The sequence below is a fragment of the Cottoperca gobio genome, chromosome 9, assembly GCF_900634415.1.
Source record: "Cottoperca gobio chromosome 9, fCotGob3.1, whole genome shotgun sequence".
Classification (NCBI taxonomy): domain Eukaryota; kingdom Metazoa; phylum Chordata; class Actinopteri; order Perciformes; family Bovichtidae; genus Cottoperca; species Cottoperca gobio.
Window position 1 is genome coordinate 22,463,639 of NC_041363.1, and position 21,910 is coordinate 22,485,548.

Consider the following 21,910-nt stretch of genomic DNA (forward strand, 5'->3'; position numbering starts at 1 on the left):
AGAACATGTGCATATTACACGGTTAAAGTTAGGGGAAGACTGTAGCGGTTCTAAAGAAGGGAACATTGGGTTAACAAAGTACTTTGTGTAATTGTTGGACTTTGACAGGGCATAACTAGCCTCCTGCATGAAAGTCGGATTTATTAAATGCCCACACTTACACTGAAGCGGCACCGTATTGTCTTTAGAATTGAGAATAGTTTCCATCACTCGGCAAGAAAGTGAATAAGTGTATTTCCCAAAATGTCAAACTATTCCTTTAAGTTTAGGAAACTAAAAGTCCTTGCTTATAGTTAGGGAAACATCATAGTCATGAGTTAAAGAAACATTGCTGTCATGTTAGAATAAACCACAGTTGAATGTTCGTATGAGACGGGATGTGAACCCACCATCGAGCCCAATTTTCTTCCTGAGAGATTTTATATTTGATATTAACGTCACGCTACAGAGGACATTAATCTCATGCCAGGAAGAGGTTACTTGTCAGAAAAGTGTAAACATGCGTCATTTTGATCAATGGATGCTGTCCTCTTTCTGGAGAGGAAAGCCTTAATAAAACTCATTACTAGGCAGGGTTCACTCAAGGTTATACTTCAGGACATCTACAAAGTTCCATCTTTCAATTATCCTGCCAGATGGAATCATCATGTACCATTATTTCTACATGTATTCATGATGCTTCACAGAATTAAATCGTGTTATTGTGGCTTTTGTCACTCACGCCGGGTTGTTGCACTGACGTGTCCGGAAGCGAACTCCAGTTCCACAGGAGCGTGAGCAAGAGCCATATTTGCTCCAGGAGCCCCAGGCGCCATCTTGTTTGACCTGATTAGGGTTTTTCCACATGCAGTGACCTTTGTAGCACCACTACAGACGATGACAGGAGAGAGGAACACATAAAGAAAATGTATTTAAGTTTTTGCACATATTAAAAAAACGTCAAGAAAGAGCGACAAACAATTCGACATACAGGTAGACAGGTAGACAGGTTAACAGGTAGACAGGTTAACAGGTAGTCAGGTAGTCAGGTAGACAGGTAGACAGGTAGACAGATAGACAGGTAGACAGGTTAACAGGTAGACAGGTAGACAGGTAGTCAGGTAGTCAGGTAGACAGGTAGACAGATAGACAGGTAGACAGGTTAACAGGTAGACAGGTAGACAGGTAGTCAGGTAGTCAGGTAGACAGGTAGACAGGTAGTCAGGTAGACAGGTAGACAGGTAGACAGGTAGACAGGTAGTCAGGTTAACAGGTAGACAGGTAGTCAGGTAGACAGGTTAACAGGTAGACAGGTAGTCAGGTAGACAGGTTAACAGGTAGTCAGGTAGACAGGTAGTCAGGTAGACAGGTAGTCAGGTTAACAGGTAGACAGGTTAACAGGTAGACAGGTAGTCAGGTAGACAGGTAGTCAGGTAGACAGGTTGACAGGTAGACAGATAGTCAGGTAGACAGGTAGTCAGGTAGACAGGTTAGTCAGGTAGTCAGGTAGACAGGTTAACAGGTAGACAGATAGACAGGTTAACAGGTAGACAGGTAGTCAGGTAGACAGGTTAACAGGTAGACAGGTAGTCAGGTAGACAGGTTAACAGGTAGACAGATAGTCAGGTAGACAGGTAGTCAGGTAGACAGGTAGACAGGTTAACAGGTAGACAGATAGTCAGGTAGACAGGTAGTCAGGTAGACAGGTTAACAGGTAGACAGATAGTCAGGTAGACAGGTAGTCAGGTAGACAGGTTAACAGGTAGACAGATAGTCAGGTAGACAGGTAGTCAGGTAGACAGGTTAACAGGTAGACAGATAGTCAGGTAGACAGATAGTCAGGTAGACAGATAGTCAGGTAGACAGATAGTCAGGTAGACAGATAGTCAGGTAGACAGGCAAATGGAGCAAAAGATAGATGGAAATGGACACGGGGGAAATGTATGTGTGGAAGGATAAAAAAGTAAAACAACAGAAAAGGTGGGGAACACAATGGTTGTAGAGAAAAAATAAATAAAAATGAATTAATGAATGAATACAATAAATAAATAAAACTATGGTTAAGTAAATAAGGATAATAACCATCACAGTAATGATAACAACAACAACAACAACAGTAATTGTGTAACAGTAGAGAGAGTAAATAATAATAAAAACAATGATTTTGAATAAATAAAATAAGAAAGACCATTAATATGAATGAAGGTGGTAAAAACAAATGTATAAAAATAATGAATTAATTAGTAATTGATGTGTTATGGACTCTGGGAATATACGAACTTATGTGGTGAGTGCCGGTAGTCTAAGGTCTGACTTTACATCCATAAAAACAATGATAATAATGACATCAATAATTAAAGATTAAGAGAGAAGACAAATAACCATAAATGTAATGCTGTTGATATTGATTGAAGGGGAAAAACCACATAAAAACCACATATGTACAATACATGATCAATAACAAAAATAGAAGTAATAATAATAATAAGAAGAAGAAGAAATCATAGATACAAAATAATTATATATGGTTCGGTGTTGATATATAAACAAGTATAAAGTGCTCAATTTAAAGAAATGAATTGCATAATTGGAAATAATCTGACATTTGTGTAATTGATATGGGACTGGTGTGTTGTTGGATATGGCGTTAAAGGGTGAGTGCTGCTAGTTGAAGAAGGTTGTGTGTGTGTGTGTGTGTGTGTGTGTGTGTGTGTGTGTGTGTAGGGAGGATTAGTTCACAAGTAGATTTAAAGAGTTAGTCAGTATTGAGTTTCTTGATATCCAGTTCAATATGATATTTTTTTTGCAACAGCAAGGGCAGTGAGCATGGGTTTCTGTTTTGGATGGGCGGATTGACGACTGAGATGTCACCGTGCAGTAATGGGCATGGAGAGAGAGAGAGAAGCTACAGCTCATTATGACGGATATCCTGTTTCCAGAAGTAATGGGTTGGTGTGCAGCGCCAGCTGGAGTGGAAGTCATTCTCTTACGTGTTCAGTGTGCAGGGTGAGCATGTATCCGAATCTGAAAAACAGTTTGTTTTGTGTAATGTGTGTTCTGTGAATCTATTTGTATTGCATTAGCTGTAGGTTTGTATCTCACCTCACTAATTGTGAGTGAATGGGAGAATAACCCCGCAGCTGGGTTTCCACATCTGGTGAAAAACCTTCCCAGAACAGTGGAGGCCCATTGTTTTCAACAATCACATATCGATGTAATGTTGATGCTGACTTAATTGTGACTTAACACAGGTTTTGTTTTCATTGTTTATTATTTGTGATAAGATGATTGTATAACTGCTGTATGTACGCTGCTATTGTTTTCTTAGCACCTCCAACAAAGAGGTCATGTTTTTGTCTGTTTGTTTGTTCTTCAGCAGGATTGCGGAAAAACTACAGAAACTTGTTGGAAGGTTGTAGCATGGGCCGAGGAAGAACCCATTACATTTTGGAGAGGATCCGAATCTCTGTTCAGATACACAAATTATGTTTCACCTTTGTTAACATTGCGAGACAAATTGAGCTGAACGCCCCCTCAAGTTGGAACAACAACTCGGAAAACAGATATCAACGTGTGGTTTAAACTCTCTGAGCAATAAAATACAACGCATCTTATTTGTAGCGTCCACGTTGTTTCCACATTACGAATTAAAGCACACGAAGACACCCAAGTCGGAAAATGGGACCATTCAAGGAGTTGGCCATTAGGCCTTTGCGGAGCACTGCGCTCTCCGAGCCATTCTAGTCTTGTTTTCTGGGGTGTCCACACACTTTTGGCCATGAAGTACCACATGTAAAAGACAAACTTACTTTTCCAGGAGCACACTCAGTCCCGTCGAGAGGCGGCCCCTTCTTGGTTTTGCAGAAGTACGGGTTGTCCGGGTGACTGCACCACAGCTGTTTACATGGATCAAATGTACGAAACTGAAACACAGAAAGTAGGAAAGAAATGTGTGAAGATAAGTGAGCTGGAACTGATACAGTATATGTAAAGTAAAGCATGTAAGACATGCCGATGAATAACCCAACGACTGAAAGGCAGAAATGGAAAATATTCTGCTGAAACACCAAAGAAATATCCTCCGTCAGATGTTCTTTCCATACGTTCTGAAGCGTTGTGTTACATCACTGATTTCAAAGAAAAAGCTGTGACATTAAATAATGCCGATACTAAGGGTTGCACAAGAACTGAACATTATAGCCTACTGAGCACACATGTCAGTAAGGCTCAGTAATGTGGATGATGCTTTCGAAACGGATAAAACAAAACAAGGATATTATAATGTCTAAAGGAATTAGAGCTATTTAAGCATTCCACAGACACACTGTCTATATCTGATGGACAGCTGACACTCTGCAGACCTAAAGGTTGTTTACAAGCGTTATAAGCTCCACCATCAGGCACTGAAGCTTAGTGGCCGAGGAAGGTTTTCTTTGGGAGCAACCTCCCCTCCAAGCAAAGTGGGTGTTTATTTTTTAGTGGGGATTAGAACAGATCAAACTGATTGAGAGAACTCAAAAAATAACATTTTTTTAGCTGCCCCGAGCATTCCTATTACAAGAGGCTTTGTGAACAGCATGAGCCCTAAAATTACCTCAACAACCTGTTTCTACCAACAGGATGAGAGGGATCTTCAAACTGGTCGATCGCTTTCCTTTTCTGGCTGGCTGTGCTCAAGGTAATGTAGCGCTTTCTCATCTGCAGTTACTCTTCTACTGAACCAAGAGGAGGATCGAATAACTACCAGCATTATTGTATATTCAATGCATTTAAGATATCCATAGTTTTCCATAGTACTTCAAATGTGCGCTAGGCGTGTATTGCTGAAAATGTGTGTGGTTAAACATGTTCTTTTACTAATCTCCTTCCGTTTTATTAATGTGCTCATTTTCCTCCAAGTGTGTGATTATATTCTCTTCCTTTTCCTGCTCAACCTTCCACTGCGGCAGCAAAGACTGAATTTAAACTGATTTTTACTGCTGTAGCTGATATTTCTACCACAACCTGATACTATTACTGTTAAAGTATTTGTTTTGAAGTCATTGTTTTTTAGGATTTTCTTTTTGTTAGTGTTTATTAAGTGCATCTGACTTCTCTGTTAATGGCCACACACACACACACACACACACACACACACACACACACACACACACACACACACACTTTTCATCATCTGTCACCTTAAATTCAATTATTAGACTTTAAATCTCTCTCCTTTAAGTTTCGGTTTGTAAGGCTAATAACGTATTTAGCATTGGTTTATTTTCAACAGCAGATTTAAAACTTTAAGCACCTTGTGATATGATGCATGGACACATGATAGTAACCTTAGTTGCAGAAGATTCTACACTGGCTGCTGATGTATCGAGCCGTTTCAATTACAGGGCAACAAGGTCTGTACTGATGAAACTTTATTCTGCAACGTTAAAGGTGTAGGCCTAGTACTTTGCCGCTTCCATGTCATGCCAGATATTATTTCCGCATTTCTTTCAAGATCTTTGTTGCATGATGTCATTTATTTTGTCAACAGTTTGCTTATTTGGCTAGCGGAAGAAGATAAACATGTTGGAAGGGATTTTTCCATCAGCCTTTCCTTTGCTCCCTTATCTAAAATTACATGGAACTCTTAAAGCTTTGTTTTACAGTAGACAATGTTGGACGTCACGATGTTACATGCATTATCAAGTGCAGTTTAACAGCTGTAATGCACTGTGAATCTGCTTTACCATTTGTTTAGGAATAATATCATTTGTCAATGCAAATGTTTCTAGATTGATGGATATTTATGTTGCAATGGTTACTGGGGAGCCTCAGTGTCTGTTGGCCAACCTGCCACGACCAGGTTCATCAAATCTGGCTTGTGTAGATTAATTCATCCTTAAAGTATCCAGTAAAGTATTTTAAATTACAATATGAGCTGGATTAAGATTGAAAGTTTTCTCTAAATCATCTGCTCACTGGATCACGACCTGGTCCAGACGAGTAAGATTTAGATTAATCCCTGTATTATATCTGCTTAGTAAAACATAATCCCAGATACAGTAGGTCCATTGAAAGCAAATTTGAAAATGAAATATAGATCGCTTTGAAAGTGTTGTTGTGGAATGTGGAAGAGTTACAGATTAAAGAAAATTAGATTTAGAAACTCTAAAACGAGCAGGAGCCAAACCAAAAAAGTGAAGTGACAGTACATTATAGATGTACAGATACAGATTCACATGGATTTGACATTTACGAGCTACAAATCAAGCAGGTGAGTGAGCACTGCGTCATCATTTGTATTGCTAAATTAAGAGATAAGGAAGGCCAGCTGAGGCCACAGACTGCAGGTCTAAATGTTAGCATGGTGGGACAGGTTTACTCGAAGCAGGGTAATAACTGAGATGCCACTCTTGACAAATGATCCTTTTCAAATGCAGGACTGGAATGGTATTTGCTGTCAGGGAAGCTTCAGCTTCCGTTTGTCAGCCTGTACATCAGCAGTGACTTGCTGACGCTTGTCGGGATTTTTCCAATGTCCTTTATCCAAGCCTTGTTCTACGTCAACTCTTCAGAAAACCAACAATTTCTTTGCATCTGCTTTCCAGTTCTGCACATCCTGCTCCTGTACCCCGACTACTTCCACTGTCTATGTGACATATATGAGCTACAGCCATCAATTTACACACATCAAATGACACAAAGCTGGCCAACTCAGCTGATGCTAAACAGTAGCTCTACCGTGTAGCAGAAAGGTATCTCAAGTTAAGTCATTTCGAGTGAAAGTGATTTCTTTTTGTGCAGATTTGGAAGCAACATGCAATCAGGCTGAAGGACCTCTTGTACACTTCTGCACTATTCTGACTTTTTGAGTAAAACATAATTCTATTCTATTGCTATAATAGAAAACCCCAGATGTTTTTTAAATTATCATAAAGATTTTATTCTTCCATATCTGCACATGGCTGCTACTGTAAATATCATGTTTATGGTAAATACGTTATGCTGACTGGTGGAAATTCTGTATCAGATGAAGTCAGACTGGTAATAATCAACAAGTGAAGGTCACTGATTTAGAACCACTTCCTCTGCTCATCTCACTTAATTCGACTTCGAGAGAAAAAACTAAAAAACTTGCACTTTAGATCCTGCAGGGATTAATACGACTCTGGGAACCTGTCTGCCGAAGTCTCCTTCTCCAATCTTGTTTAATCTCCCAGGAGAATGTCTCTTTGTTTGCAGATGCACAAGACAATTCTCAGGACTGAATGGCTTTTTTTCTAAACAAACAAACAAAAACATGTTTAGATTGTGACACAAAAAGACTCCCCTCGGCTCCGATGCACAACTGTTATACAGCTATTACTCCAATTGCAGCTCTGTCCCTCTTGTTTTGTTTACACAAGGTGCAAAGAGTGTGTGTCGGTCACTTCAGGCTAACTAGGGATGGCAACCTCAATTGTTTTGCTACAATTGCTACTATTACTCCATAGTAAAAAAAATAAAAAGAGGTTGTAGTATATTTTGGTTATGATGGTAAAAATACATTTGATAACTGCTTATTCTGACATCCTGTTGCACTCAATTTGCAGTGTGACCATTATTGCAGCTCTGATCATTATTGTTTTCAATATACTTTCAGCTACCCAGTCCCTCCAGTTCTCAAAAATGTGGTGCTTAAAGCCAGAACCTTACCCAAGGGCCATGTCATGCATAAATATACTTTGTAAAATACTTGTCTCTTTATAATTGTACTGTTGAACTATATCCTTGTGCCAATGAACATTTTGAATATGTGATCTGCAGCGACTGACAATGATTTGATGTACTGATTCAGTGAGCAGAATGTCAATTTCTACTTAGATATTGAGCTTCTTTCTGCATAACAAATACTGAGTATGTTAGTCTTTTTTTTAACCTACTCAAGATAAATGGAGGTGCTACATATGTACGAAATAAGGCGTGTTCAAGCTCTAATTTGTAAAAATTAGTATTGGGCTAATGTAAATTATAATGTTATCATGATGGAATGATGGAACAATATATAAATTAACTCCAAACTCTGATTACGGGATTCAACTCAATCTACTTCTTGATATTTTGGTATCTTACATCATAAGTGTAATATCATAAGAAATCTAAGACTATCCTTCAGTATTTGCAAAGAGCAAACTTCAACAAAAGCTCTCTGGGTCAACTGAAAGATATTAAACTTCAGATGGATCCGGCTGACATCCTGATCCTTTTATGTGTTCAAATCACACGATGCAGGCATCATCCCTTCTGGCGCCACAAATCAAAAAGTCCACCGACCGAATCAAAAACGCTTTCTTAGAAGTTTTGACCTGGATTTAGAGTCAAAAGCTGAGTTATCAAGTAAAGATCTCTCTGCCCAGTGCTCACAGTACACACATTCTCCAAGAATGGACGATCCGATACGATCAGCTTCATCATAAAATCAATTACACATCAGGTGCTGAGATTTCAGATTTTCTATTAAACTCACTTCTTTAGTTTGGGAAAAAAAGTCTTCTATGTATGTATCATGTATTAAAAGTCCAAGATTAAGAACTCCTACTACCACTTATTTGCATTAAACTGTTCAACATTGAATTAATACTCGTCTGAAAATATTTTGAAAAAGAAAGGCTTGAACATTTGGCCCAAATACAACAAAAGCAAACCATAAAATATCAATTTTCTGGTGTTTTTTCATGGTGATAGAACTTTCTTATCCTGTTAGATCAAGGCTTTAATTAGCATATTTACTCATCCCTTCCATGGAGCTGTGACATCAAAAATAAGCCCCGTAGATCAAGGTGAGTAGTGAAAGAAGACGAAAAGTTCTACTGACGGCAGAAAAAAGTGGCAGAATATTTATCCCCTGCCATCTGCAGAGAACTAGCCGGACAGCAGGTGCGACTGCGGTAAAGTAAGCAGATGTCTGTTTGAAGCGCCCTCTAATCTTGCATCTGATTTTACTTGTTGAATCTGCCGATATTTAAAACTCCGTTTTTTTTCTGAAGCCTCATCATCTCCTCATCAAGATGTTTTAATAAGACATCGGAGCGTAGCTGTCTCCTTCCTTTACGCACAAGGTTTCGGGAACACACTGTGCAGGCAGCACATATGCACTAAATGGGAGCCTGAGGGCTGTACTCACTGAGGTGCAGATCTTATAGCCCACTCCAAAGTCAAATCGACACTGCTCATCCATCGAGTAGTTGATGCCAGGTAGTTCAGGAAGTTGCGGCCAGTCGTGTTTGAAGGGGTCATCCAAGAGACAGTCGTACGTGCTGTCAGGAAATGAAAGGAGTGTCAAACACCGAACAGAGACTCAATATTGCCATCCTTATTAAGACATTCAATTATTTTTCTAAATGGATTTGTGGACTTTTTGTACCTCAATTGGAAGCCTTTACTCAAAATAGTTCAATATTAGAGTCAAAGCTTTATCACTAACTTCCCTGCTTTATTTGATGGTACTTCAGTACGAAGCCTCCCTGATTTATGATTCGCTTCAGTTTAAAATGTGCTGCTGTTAATTGAAACTCAACAGTTTCTCCGTGTTTACCTGTTCCCTTGATAAATTCAGCATGATGTATATTCCACAGCATTAAATCCATCAGTACAATAACACAGCATTGTCATACTCACTATGTTGCTCTAAGTAAAGCTGCAACTAACGATTATTTTCGTTATCGATTAATCTGTAGATCGTTCCCTGGTGGTTAATAGTTTAATATTTTTTACGAAATATGAAAATGCTTATCACAATTCCTTTGAGCCCAAGTAAGAGTCTTGAAATTGCTTGTTTTAGACATTTATTTAGTTTACAATTCTAAAGAACAGAGAGGAGCCGCAGATCCTCATATTGGAGAATCTGTTTTCTATTGTTGCTTTCAAAATGACTCAAACAGTAAATTGATTATCAAAAGAATGATTAATTCATGAATACAACCGCACAGTCCCGTCACACTCGCTCCACTTTGAACAAAAATACTGTTTTAAATTCGACTCAACAAGCTCAACACTTACTGCACAGATGTTTCAAATGAAAAGCCTTCCAGACACTCAGAGGTAGTTCAGGCTTCGATTGTAAAATGTGCCGGAGGTGTTTCATCGACAGCTATTTAAAGTTGGCGAAGTAAAACTCAGAGCAGCACAGTGGTGAATATGACAGGACTGCTGCTGTACCAATAAAGTTAGTGCTGCAGAAATTAATATTATGTGGAATTACCATGCGAGCTGTTGTACGGGTAATTGCAATCCCTGTCTGTATTTTAGACTTGGCCATCATTGAATACTTTTATTTAAGTATTTACTGTATGTTTTAACCTCCGCCTGCTTGGGCTTTGAGGTCACATCACACACTTCAACTCACTGCCTAATTAATGAGCCAAGAAAGCAGAAGACATGTTTTAATAGAAAACAGATGGACGTAACATTTAACTTCCGCTCTAAGTGAGCAGCAAGACATCCTAATTCCTCCCTTGTTTAAACATGCACATCTTTAAAACCTGTGTGTGATATTCTAACTGAATGCTGCTCACAGCTTTCACAGAACATCTGTGTTATTTCTTCTTTCAGTGCGAGTTATGCATTTATATCTCAGCTTTTGAACATATTTGGCTGCACATTGCCAGGTGGTGAAAAGTGGCTCAGCTGCAGTAAATCCCAGCATGGCTGCCTGAACCCTGCTCAGAGAAAGACAAATGTAAGTGTAAAGTGAACACCTCACATATGTTATCGCAGCTGTCAACGCCAAGCTTTCACTTTCTCTCTCCAGAACCAAAGCGTTCATGTTTTTCATCCCATATTGTCATAGTGCAGTGCTTTTCATATTGATTCGTCTTTGCCATGGATCCAAGTCAAATAGCCGGGAGCTGCTCTAAAAAAACGGTGTGCTGTATAACGATTGAGTGCACATTGCCATTGTCATCTCCTTTAATTCGCTGTCAATAGTTTGTTACTGAACTTTCCTTGTTAGAAATGGATTCTTGTGCAGCTCTTGTGTGAGTGAAAAACTCGATGGCGATGACGCGATACTATTTTTGTTAAAGGAACATATTTAAAATGCTAAAGTGTATCCAACAGTATCATGATTTGGGAAACATCATGAGCTTCAGCCGCAGGTTAATGATTTAAATTTAGGTACAGTAAAGTCAGTTTCCAAGACAATTAAGAATGCAGAATATGTGTTGGTTGTTATTAAGGTAATCCCAAAGATCAGTCCACAAATTCCAGTGAAACTTTATCGAACGTTTGACCATGTGCTAAGGGATTATGTAAGGGTCTGGAAAGCGGCACCATGTAGCCATTTATAAAGCACTTTGTATTCTGAATTGATCACTCCACATTTGTTTGTGATACAGCTGTTGAAAAACAAAAGGAAAAGTTTTTCTTCTTATGCCATAATGGTATAATACCAGTGGTGACCAAATTCTTTGACATGTGGCTTATTAGACATAAACTGCCATGCTTATTGTGCAGTTGCAAATTGCGATGACAGGTGCACAAATCTAGTCAAAACTGCAAAAATATATCAGCATATATGCAACAAAATAAATACATGGCCATTATTTGACTCTGTTTGAAGTTGAAACTTTGCTTCTTATATTCCCAGAAAGGATTTAAGGTATTCTCTACAGACATCATGGCAGCCATTCAGCATTATTCTCTATTTTTGGGTGTATTTTTAAGCAGATCCAGATGAAAAACATGCGGCCGTGTGGCCCTGGTAGAGGTTTGTGCTTTCCACATAAAGCTACGTATTTGTCATCAATGTCTGTGACTCTTCAAGCATACTGTATCACGTCCTTAATCCTCTCATCCTCATTCATTTAGGGTGCAGCTCAGCTATGAAGTCGACACTTCCTCTAGTATTTGCTTACGTCCACCCACTTTGCTGTGGATGTTCACTGCAAACATGAACTCACTGGATGTATCTCTTCAGCTCCTGTCCGCTGCACATGGACCAGTGGTATCGATGGAAGGCCGCCTGCACCAGAGGAGCCATTACGCTTCCCATCGCCGTTTCATCCCCGCAGCGGTTGCCTTGGCCATCGTGCTCCATGCCCAACCTGTTCCCAAAGAGAGACAAGAACATACTTACAAAACCAACGACTCAAAATCTTGTATCGTCTATCGGTGGCCAGAAGTGGAAAATAAGATGATATATTTATATTTATTTTCCACCAGTGGAGTTTGTAACTGCGATGCCTCACCGCCGTTGGTCTATTATAAACAAGTAACTTCTACTCAGATGTGAAAGTTTGGCATAACATATCCAAACATCTTTGTTTTTTTTCTGCAGCAGGTGACTCTTTGAAAGATTTTCACAATGTTGTCTCATGGTTTTTGAAGATCTCAAAAGGTAGACATCTGCTCCCTGAAAAGTTTTTAGTTATGCACATAGTTACTGTAGATATAACACAATATCTTTATCCATTCAGAAGAATGTAAACACATTTGAACTAAACGTTACATACAGTATATAGTAACATTGCCTGGTTGTAATAAGGAAACCATATCATGCAGCATCCCTGTCTATTAGTAGTACCATGGCAGCTCAGATCCACCTGCACACTGGCAATTTCTAGTCAGTCACCTGCACTTTACTGGAGCTGATGTGTTAATTTACCGTCTCTGTTGTCACATCACCCATAAAGAAAAAAACTATTTTGACAACCGTACTGATATCTACAATTACTGCGTTTGTTTAGGTCACACCAGACTTTGAATGAACACTTTCACACCAGCTCAATTGAAGCAAACAGTAGAAAAGAAAAAAGAAAGAAATATTTCTAACAAAACCTTCCCATCTGTGGGCTGACATTTAAATCTAAAATTAACATAAACCAAGATTATTTTCTTGACTTTAAGAACATCAGAGACATTTTGCATGGCCTCTGCAGGCCCCTTTTGGATAGTAACCTTCATTACAACTTACTTTACAATTAATTAGAAGGACATTTAGGCCTTCATTTGTTTGTAACTTCTAAGTGACACGTCATTTTCTAAAGTGCATGTATCACAGACCTGAAAGAAAACGTAGTGCTCCTCGTTTTTCAGTGAGAAATGTCTTATTGGTGATAATCACAGGAACAACAGTAAACAGACCAACAGTGTAAACGAGTCCGAGAAGAGGGACGCATCACCCAGAGAGTATCACATTAATGGTTGATCAAATGTTGAGTAATGTGCCCTGATTTCTGTTTAACCAGGAGATAGAATGCAACATTCAATTCTCATGAATAACAACAATTCTATTTGCAAAATAACTTTCTCTGCAAAATGTATTTTAAACATTTAAATGGTGAAGTGAAACACTTGAACACTGTGTGTGTGTGTGTGTGTGTGTGTGTGTGTGTGTGTGTGTGTGTTTCTTTTTAATTCCCCCCCCTGGAGATTACTCTTCATTAAAAGAGAAGTCCTGAAAATCCTATCAACTATCTACCTGCATGTCAACAGCCCCATCTCCATCTCCATGCCAACTGAGCAAACTCCATCCGCTGATGACGACTGTGATGTGTCAGAAAGTTTCAGAAAAAGAGAAGTTAGTGGAGCTCGAGTTGGGAACCTTCTGTCGAAACACTATTTCACAAGGTCGAGAATGAACTTTCATACTTTGTGTAACTGGCCAACTTTGAAATGAACGTAACGTAACATTCCTACCAATGTCTTGATGTTCTGCTCTGCTTCGATTGAAAAAGTTTTCTGTTTTGAAAAATAATTGGACCCAGAAGACTTTGTTTGATGTGTGATTTTAGAAGGTCATTAATGTAACTGTTAATAGTACCAAACCCCTTACAACAAACTGGCTTAAACAGTGAGGAATAAAGGCTTGAAAAAGGAGGACAGATGGGTTTGTTTGGAGAGTTGTTACTGCACGTGGCTCTGATGGGCTTTAACAATCATTTTGCATCATTTGCCCTCTTGTTCTGTTTTTTCCAATTTTCCCCTGGGTTTTTACAGAGATACACAGTATTTTGTTTTCATCGAAGACAAACTTTTGGATTTTCCGCCGATATTCTATTGTTCCCCGACAAAACAACACATCACACGGCCTGGATGAACAGCGAGAGAAAGCGGAACCAAAAGAAAGAAAGGTTTGTATAGAAGCTGGTGTTTTCATTGTTCACTGTATATCATGTACTGTCTGTGCTCTGAATGAGATCAGTGTATTATACCATTATTATATCATCTATAGCAAACACATACTAAATAATCAATAAAGCATCAATTCTGTATGTTCCAGTGTCACCAACACAACTTCCTATTCAGATATTTTTAGAACAAGAACCAGGAACAAGAAGAAATATGAACACACAAAGATCCTTAAATCTCCAAGATAAAAGCTAGTGAGTTGACTTTCAAGAATTTTCTTTCACGCATCACTATCAAGGAGTAATTAGGTTTGCCGTCTTGGCTCAGATTACGGAGCCTCAGTGCTGTTGTTTTGTAACTGTTCCGCACAGCATGGTTAGTTGGTGTCTTTATTCGCGTAACAACATCAATCAACCACGTTCCCAAAAAAGAAGAAGTTGCGTAATATTTGCATTCTAAAAGGTTAAAAGATTCAATGTGTAATTCTGAGCCACCTGCTCCAAAGAAATAGGGGGCAGTATTTCAAATACAATCTCCAATGTTTTAGTTGTAGTAGTTTGGCATATTTATTCTAATGTATTCTTTATATTGTGTATTGCATTTACTCCTGTGTAATACCCGTCTGTGTAATGCCCGTCTGTGTAATGCCCGTCTGTGTAATGCCCGTCTGTGTAATGCCCGTCTGTGTAATGCCCGTCTGTGTAATGCCTGTCTGTGTAATGCCCGTCTGTGTAATGCCTGTCTGTGTAATGCCCGTCTGTGTAATGCCTGTCTGTGTAATGCCCGTCTGTGTAATGCCCGTCTGTGTAATGCCCGTCTGTGTAATGCCCGTCTGTGTAATGCCTGTCTGTGTAATGCCCGTCTGTGTAATGCCGTCTGTGTAATGCCCTGTCTGTGTAATGCCCGTCTGTGTAATGCCTGTCGTGTGAACAAGAATATGCAAAATTCAACCAAACTGCTGAAACTCTGATCTCCGGTCAAAAGACATCTGCTCCGTGTCCGTATAACATTACGTTAGTTTGTTTAGTGGACTAAATCCAAAGTGGCAGAAACTAGAAAACGACCCTCATATTCGTGCCGGTGGCGCCGCAGCCAGGAGAGCAGCCCGCCGGGGGAGGAGAGAGGTCGACAGAGCCGGCACTCGGCAGCCACTGTCAGACGGAGCGCCCCAGTCAGCGGCCAAAAAGACTTGATCTCAGCCAGAACAAGCCCCAGTGCCAGCAGTCACAGGGAGTCTGCAGTTAGTTAGTTAGTTAGTCTGCTGTGGCTAAACTTGACCTAACTACTAACTGAAGCTACGCTGTTTCCCGGGGCTGCCGACAGCTATATGTTCGGCAGAACAGCCTAATGGCACTTTGAACCATTAAACAAACTATAAATAGACACGGAACATGACTGTAATATCTACAAGCCGGTCATGCAGCTGTACTTCTTCTCCCTCTGTTCTGGAGGGCAGACTAACACTACAGTGACTCAATATCGCCTCTAGAGGAACACATGGTATTACAGACTGGACGGAGTGCAGCTAGTCAGATAGCATGCTAATTTTAGTAGATACAGTATCTCTGCAACACAACACATAGAGGTCTTTAACACAACGTCAACACTGCCTACTGATAATGTTAGTTCATTGTTTTAAGTTTAAATTCTGGCATATCTTACACATTGAATCTTTAAAGTATTTATGACAAGAACAATAATTTCAAAAAAATACATTCAAGTTTTAATTATTCGCAGGAAGAAAACGCCCCCGGCGTGTAAAGGCCTTAACAATTGTGTCAGAAATCCCCCTCTCAGGAGCTGTGTGTGTGTGTGTGTGTGTGTGTGTGTGTGTGTGTGTGTGTGTGTGTGTGTGTATAGAGTTAAGCCCCTGGTTTCTACATTGTTTTTATATGTTTACTTCACCAGGTAAAAATCTATTGATCCCTGAAGATGGAACCCTTTGTTCACTTGGCCCCAGGGTCAGATGCAGAGCAACAACCATGAAAAAGGATTCAGTGTCTCGCTTGGGGACATTTCAGCAGGATGGAACTTTGTCTTGTTAGCTGGTTGACTTTGTCCCACAGCTGCTGCTCCTGCTGAAGGACAGCTTCTCTTTTCTCTACACCTACGTCCTGCTTCCCTTTTCCAAGGGCTTTTCAATTTCAACAAGCTATAACAAAAACAGCAACAAATCAAAACGTGTAGTTGTTATCCCGTGAGTTACTTAATCGGAACATAGAACTTAGAGTGGTCCAGCCTTTCCACAAATGATGAGTCCTGATCTCTTAAAGTCCAACTGAAATCATGTTTAGTCATCCCTTCTTGTGTTTAACAATAATGTAGTTTTTTCTTATTATTAAAAGGAAGAAAAAAGGTCTTATGGGAAATATCAGAAATGTTCTTTTAAGTTTCAGCCAGCTGGATGGTTGTGTTGGTGCAACCTAGAAACTAGCATTTCTGGTTTGAACATACTGTATAACAATATCGATATAAATATTAATAACACAAAGAGTGATAATAACTTATTTTGCAGTCTGAGGTGTTTGTCAGTTTTACAGCCGTCTATGGGGGAAATGATTTTTAGGCTTCAGGTGATTTTGTTGTTGCAGTTCAGTGCAGCGTTTTAGCCAAAGCTGAAAATGTTTCAACTGTGCAACTGGAAAAATATGGCAAACGTGGATAATAGACCCTCAGCGCCTCGTCACGCTGCTGCCATTTGTAGCATAGTGTAAATACGCTTTGCTCCCATTGCAACTTCAGAAGTGCAATATGTTGAACGAAGTGTGGACTATGTATGTGACATATTCAAGGGCAGGAAAGGAGAAAGAGGACAAGTTAACAAACAGTGGCTGAGTGCTTGTGTTCGTAGACATGTGCTTGATAAACAAACCATGAAACCCAATAAAGGCATGTAAACTGTCAGAGTGCTGAAGGCCGATCTGCTCACTGCTTACTGAATATCAGTCCATATAGTAATAATATAGCCCCAGGTAGACATTCACACCTAACATGTGAGGCTGTGGTATTCAGCAGAAAGAAAATCATTGACCTTGCGTCACAACAAAGTGTCACCTTGAGAAGGGGAACTGGAGTGTTAAGGAGGACCTAAACAGACTAAGAACATAACAAATAACCTACACATGTCCAGTCTCGTGAGCCACAACGAAGGCTGAGGAGAAGCCGTCTTCATGGTTGAGGGTGCAGCTTCGGACTGGGTGGCACATTCCTGTGACTGGAGCATAACCTGAAGGACATCAGGAGAAAGGATGAAGGTTATTATAAGAAATTTTTAAATGACAAAAGTTGACGTTATTTTAATAAAGACAATAGTCCAAATGTTGAAAAATTATCCCTCATGTTTGTAGCAAAAGGCTCTGAAAAGTAGTGACTAAAAGGCAGTCACTCAAACTTGCATTCTCTCTAATAACCAGCAGGGGGCGACTCCACTAGTTACAAAAAGAAGTCTAATTGTATAGATGTCTATGAGAAAAACATCTGCATCTCACTTGATTTATTACCCCAGTAAACCTGCAGAGTTAATCGTCTTAACTGCTAGTTCATGTCTTCTTCAACACAGCATGATGTTCATGTTGTGAATTATGATCCCATATAGAGTAAAATAGATGATAAAGCAGGGAATATCTTTAGAGTGTGGCTACCCTCTCGTTACTCCTGGCCAAAATCCAAGATGACGACGGCCAACACGCAAGTCGAGGTTTTAAAATGCTAGTCCACAAACCAATGGGTGACGTCACGGTGACTATGTCCACTTCTTATATACAGTCTATGGCTTTTACTCTTCCTTAATTCCTACTTCTCTGATCTGATTTCAATTACGATTTTCACAATTTTACCCTGTTTAGGAAAAGTTCTTCCCAACCTTAAGTGCAAACCTATCTCCTACAAAGATGTTATTACGAAATGTTTATGCTAATTTGCTTTGCCATGTCCCTTTGGGGGAAAGGAAGTGCAACCTCCTTATACTGCACAAGTTTTTAGGAAGGAAGTTGTTATGGATTGTTGGACGTTCAACACACAGGACTTAGACACCAGAGTGCACGTTATTAGCTTGTTGTTATTAGGTTTAGGGGAAAGATGGTGATTTTGGTTACTAATCGCAAAAGTCAACACTTCTCTTTTCAGACTTTAACTGAGCGTTGACTTTTTCAATATACAACCAAGAAAATGATCTTTCCATGATCTTAACAAAGTTGCCAAAACATAAGTATAAAAACTTTATAAAAAGAGCAGATACTCTGTAGGGAAAACTAATCATTCGTTCAATGTAGTTCCCAATGTATGTTGACTGAAAACTAAGAAGTAGGTTTCCTACAATATGCCTTATCTATTGCTAATAAGTTGTAAATTAACATAATTCTTAAGAGACACAACAGAGCTTCTTCTTGTGGTTACCAGACATGCAGATAGCTTCTGTCCAGATACTTTTTAGGCAAACAGAGTTTTGTTGCAGGGACCAAAGCACTGACAAACTCGACAGCAGCTCGAAACACAATGGCGTAGTTAGTTGTGGAGCACTTCGTAACTTTGTTTTAAAAGGTGCTATATGAATAGAATCTTTCTTACTTCCTTTGGATAATAAACAAACCACAGTTTTAAGTGAAAATACTTAGAAATTGTTCCTAATATCTGTTGATTATTCAGTATAACTAGGACGTTTTCAAATATCATTTTTCAATGCTTTGAGCCCTGCAAAAGAACGTTCATTTACCTCCATAGTAGCAAATAAAACTGGCACTTTAAGAGGGACAGATGTGTGTGTATTTCGGTCCATGCATGTTACTGAGTGTGTTTACGTGCATCATGATACATGTGATGAAGAGCTCTGCAGCGAAACAGGAAGAAGATAACACAAACATAGTGGGAGTAGGGAGGCAGCAATGACAAATCTCAAGCGTGCCATAAATAGAATAAACGTACGTTTCCTCATTCAGTCCTCGCTCTATGCTGTTGTTTTGTCCCTTTACTGACGGTAGCACACCAACTGTAGCAGCAACATAATGAATATGAAATGAGTCGTGTTTGGCAATTAACGAATATAGATTTTGGCACAGCACTGCTATTATACATTCAGTGCCACTAATAATAGCCTGTTCTGATGATACAGACGTTCAAAACCATTTTTTCTTAAAATATTGGATGTCCTATTTCATTAAATGAGTTCAAACTCTACCAAAAATATAAAAACTGGAGCTAGAATTAAATGAAACGCAAACATAAATGTAAGAAAAGCAAAAAACTGAATTAAAAATGAAGGCACTAAACGGATACTGGAGTAAACCTTTAGTATTGAATGAAATATGAAAGAGAAAGAAACCGAAAAATGTAATAGAAAAGCAAATAAAAAACCCTAACCCTGCTGTGAGGCATCCAGGAGGGAAAACACTCAAACACTCCCAGCCCGGACATAATCGACTTTTCGTGTGTCATGGTTTCCCTAGAGTGCAATTTACTTTGGGAATTGGTAGGTAAACCTTTTCGTCCCCTTGCTTGTACAGCATTAGTGAATCTCTTTGGGTCCAGCTGCCATATAGTCTAAAGAGAAATTGATTACTCTCTGGGACTTTGTTTGAAGAGTTTGCAACTCTCCTCGGAGGCTGCGGTCTAATTTAAATCTTCCTAAAACCATTTGTCCCCCAATCAATCAAGTCGATCAGAAAGTAGACAACCTTGGCTGTCAGGAGCACTAATTATTATTCTCTCTGAATATGAGACAACCGTGGACAAGAGCTCAAACTGAATTTAAGATGAAATGTTAGATTATTCCACTTATTTTATTTATACCTAATTTGGTGCCCTGATCATTTCCTGAGGGACCAACGTTTAAGTCAAGCCAGGGCCAGAGACAGACAAAGGATTTTGGGCAAACATGTCAAAGTCAAGACAATTGTACAACTGTCAGGTGTACAAATGCAATTTCTGCCACCTGTTCCCTTAAGATCAGAAAAATACAAAGGCTTTAAATTAGAAAAAAAACACCTTGCATACCTGCAGAGATGCGAGGAGAAAGCTTAACCCACACAAACCATCTATTTTGTTTAAAACCGCATCTATATTTTCTGGCTGTTCTGAATAGAAATCTGTTTCTTCTTTCTCTTCGTTACCAGATATATAAGAAAACATTATGATCTCAGCTAAAAGCCACAGAGTGTCATAGATTTGATCAGTGAAACATGGATTATGGTAGCCAACATTAGCAGATTCTGTAGCTACAATTTAAGTTCACAGAATCCGAGGCTGAACATTAATATTCAACAATACGAATGTCGTAGTAAATATAAGAATCAACATATTGTAAAATGTGCTGATGATCTTGTTGTTATGTCTCTTCTCAGTCAGTGAGATCCTTAGAAATAGAATAAGAGTAGATCGGACATTCGCATTGAAATGGTGTAAAAAGTGTGTAAATGTTGGTCCATGTGCTGTAATGAGGTGAATTGATCATTTTGCTCCAGCAGCAAAGAGTAACAAACTAGCTTAAAAAGCTAACAATAACCACATACTAGCCTAGTAGCAACTACAACTATGAAACAAATTGGCTTTAAATTGTGGCAATTGTTCCATTGTATCATTATGTTTTAAATACAACTCCTGTCATGTATAGGAAATAGATATCAGAGCCAATTTTCAAGTTTTTTCAAAATGAAGGAAATCCTAAAAAATGTATTTTCATGACATCTTTAGTGTTGCTCAACATAGAAACACAAGATGCACCTGTACAATTTAAATTTAAATATGCTTTAAGTGTATGTTGTAATCATTTAAACCTGGGCAAAGAGCAAGCCAGATGCAAATCAGAAACACATTTAGAAATGTCCTTTGTTGTAAATAGGAACACATCACATTACTGTGCTCTCCCTCTCTCCCTCCCTCTGTGAACAGTTAAAACGGGGCCCTAAGTTCCTTTACTGAACCTCACATTCAATGGTCTGGGCTCAGAGGGGAGTGACCTTCTCCTTGCTCTATGAATCTGACCCCAAATTGACCCACAATCCAAAAGGGAATTTATTTAATGAAAGTAGATTTCTACATAACAGAATATTATGCTAGTTAGTTTGACATTTCTAACAAAAATGCTCCTTTCTATTCACAGTCTTTATATTAACATTTGCCTTTTTAAAGACCCAGATATTTTCCAAAACATTTGCTCATCTTCTGCTAGGGGAGTTGCGCGTCCATCCGAGCTCGGGAAGTGCAGAACATAATTAAGACTTGACCTCTGGAACCATTTAGACTCGAAATAACTTGCACTTTGAATCTCCATACATAGAACTGGACGATATGGCCAAAATCTTCCATCCCGATATAAGTCATTTCATATCTCGTTACTAATATATATATATGTATATATATATATATATCCAGATTTAGCATGTTTTCATGTTCAATGTGAAATTATAGAGAAAAAATATATATTAATATTTTTATATAGTAATCAGATTACCTGCGTTTGATCTGATTTTCTGAGAAATTTGAGTTAGTATGTGCTTCTTATTATCCATGAAGACAATGTAATTGTGTATTACGATATCTCGATGTATGTTTTCATGACGATATGATTCCATTGAAAGACGATCATTCATCATATTTAATTATCAGCACTATCCGTACAGAAGTAGGCCTACTATATATTAAAATGTGCTTTATAAAGGAATATCATTTTCAAGCGTTTGAAAGCATTTCCCTACTTAACAGAACAACCTTATTTCTAAGCACATTTGGAAGTCCATTTAAATAGACATTTCTCACCTTACAGAATGAGATGCGTCACTTTAAAGCACGATCCACGGCACAGCAGCTCATACCGAGACGGAAGCAGCATACGCACTTTTCTGATCTGCTG

The 21,910-nt window shown here is 38.9% G+C and overlaps 1 protein-coding gene across 3 annotated transcripts in view; it reads right to left on the minus strand.

The window, feature by feature from the left end:
- Positions 1-21,910, minus strand: part of adamts3 (ADAM metallopeptidase with thrombospondin type 1 motif, 3) — a 136,271-nt gene that overhangs the window by 39,892 nt on the left and 74,469 nt on the right. For all 3 annotated transcript variants that reach the window (XM_029439790.1, XM_029439792.1, XM_029439791.1), the window contains 5 exons: positions 17,188-17,293; positions 11,898-12,041; positions 9,122-9,254; positions 3,789-3,902; positions 722-867 (listed from right to left, as the gene is read on the minus strand). In XM_029439790.1, coding sequence (XP_029295650.1) covers positions 722-867; positions 3,789-3,902; positions 9,122-9,254; positions 11,898-12,041; positions 17,188-17,293 — 643 coding nt within the window. The remainder of the gene's footprint in view (positions 1-721; positions 868-3,788; positions 3,903-9,121; positions 9,255-11,897; positions 12,042-17,187; positions 17,294-21,910) is intronic.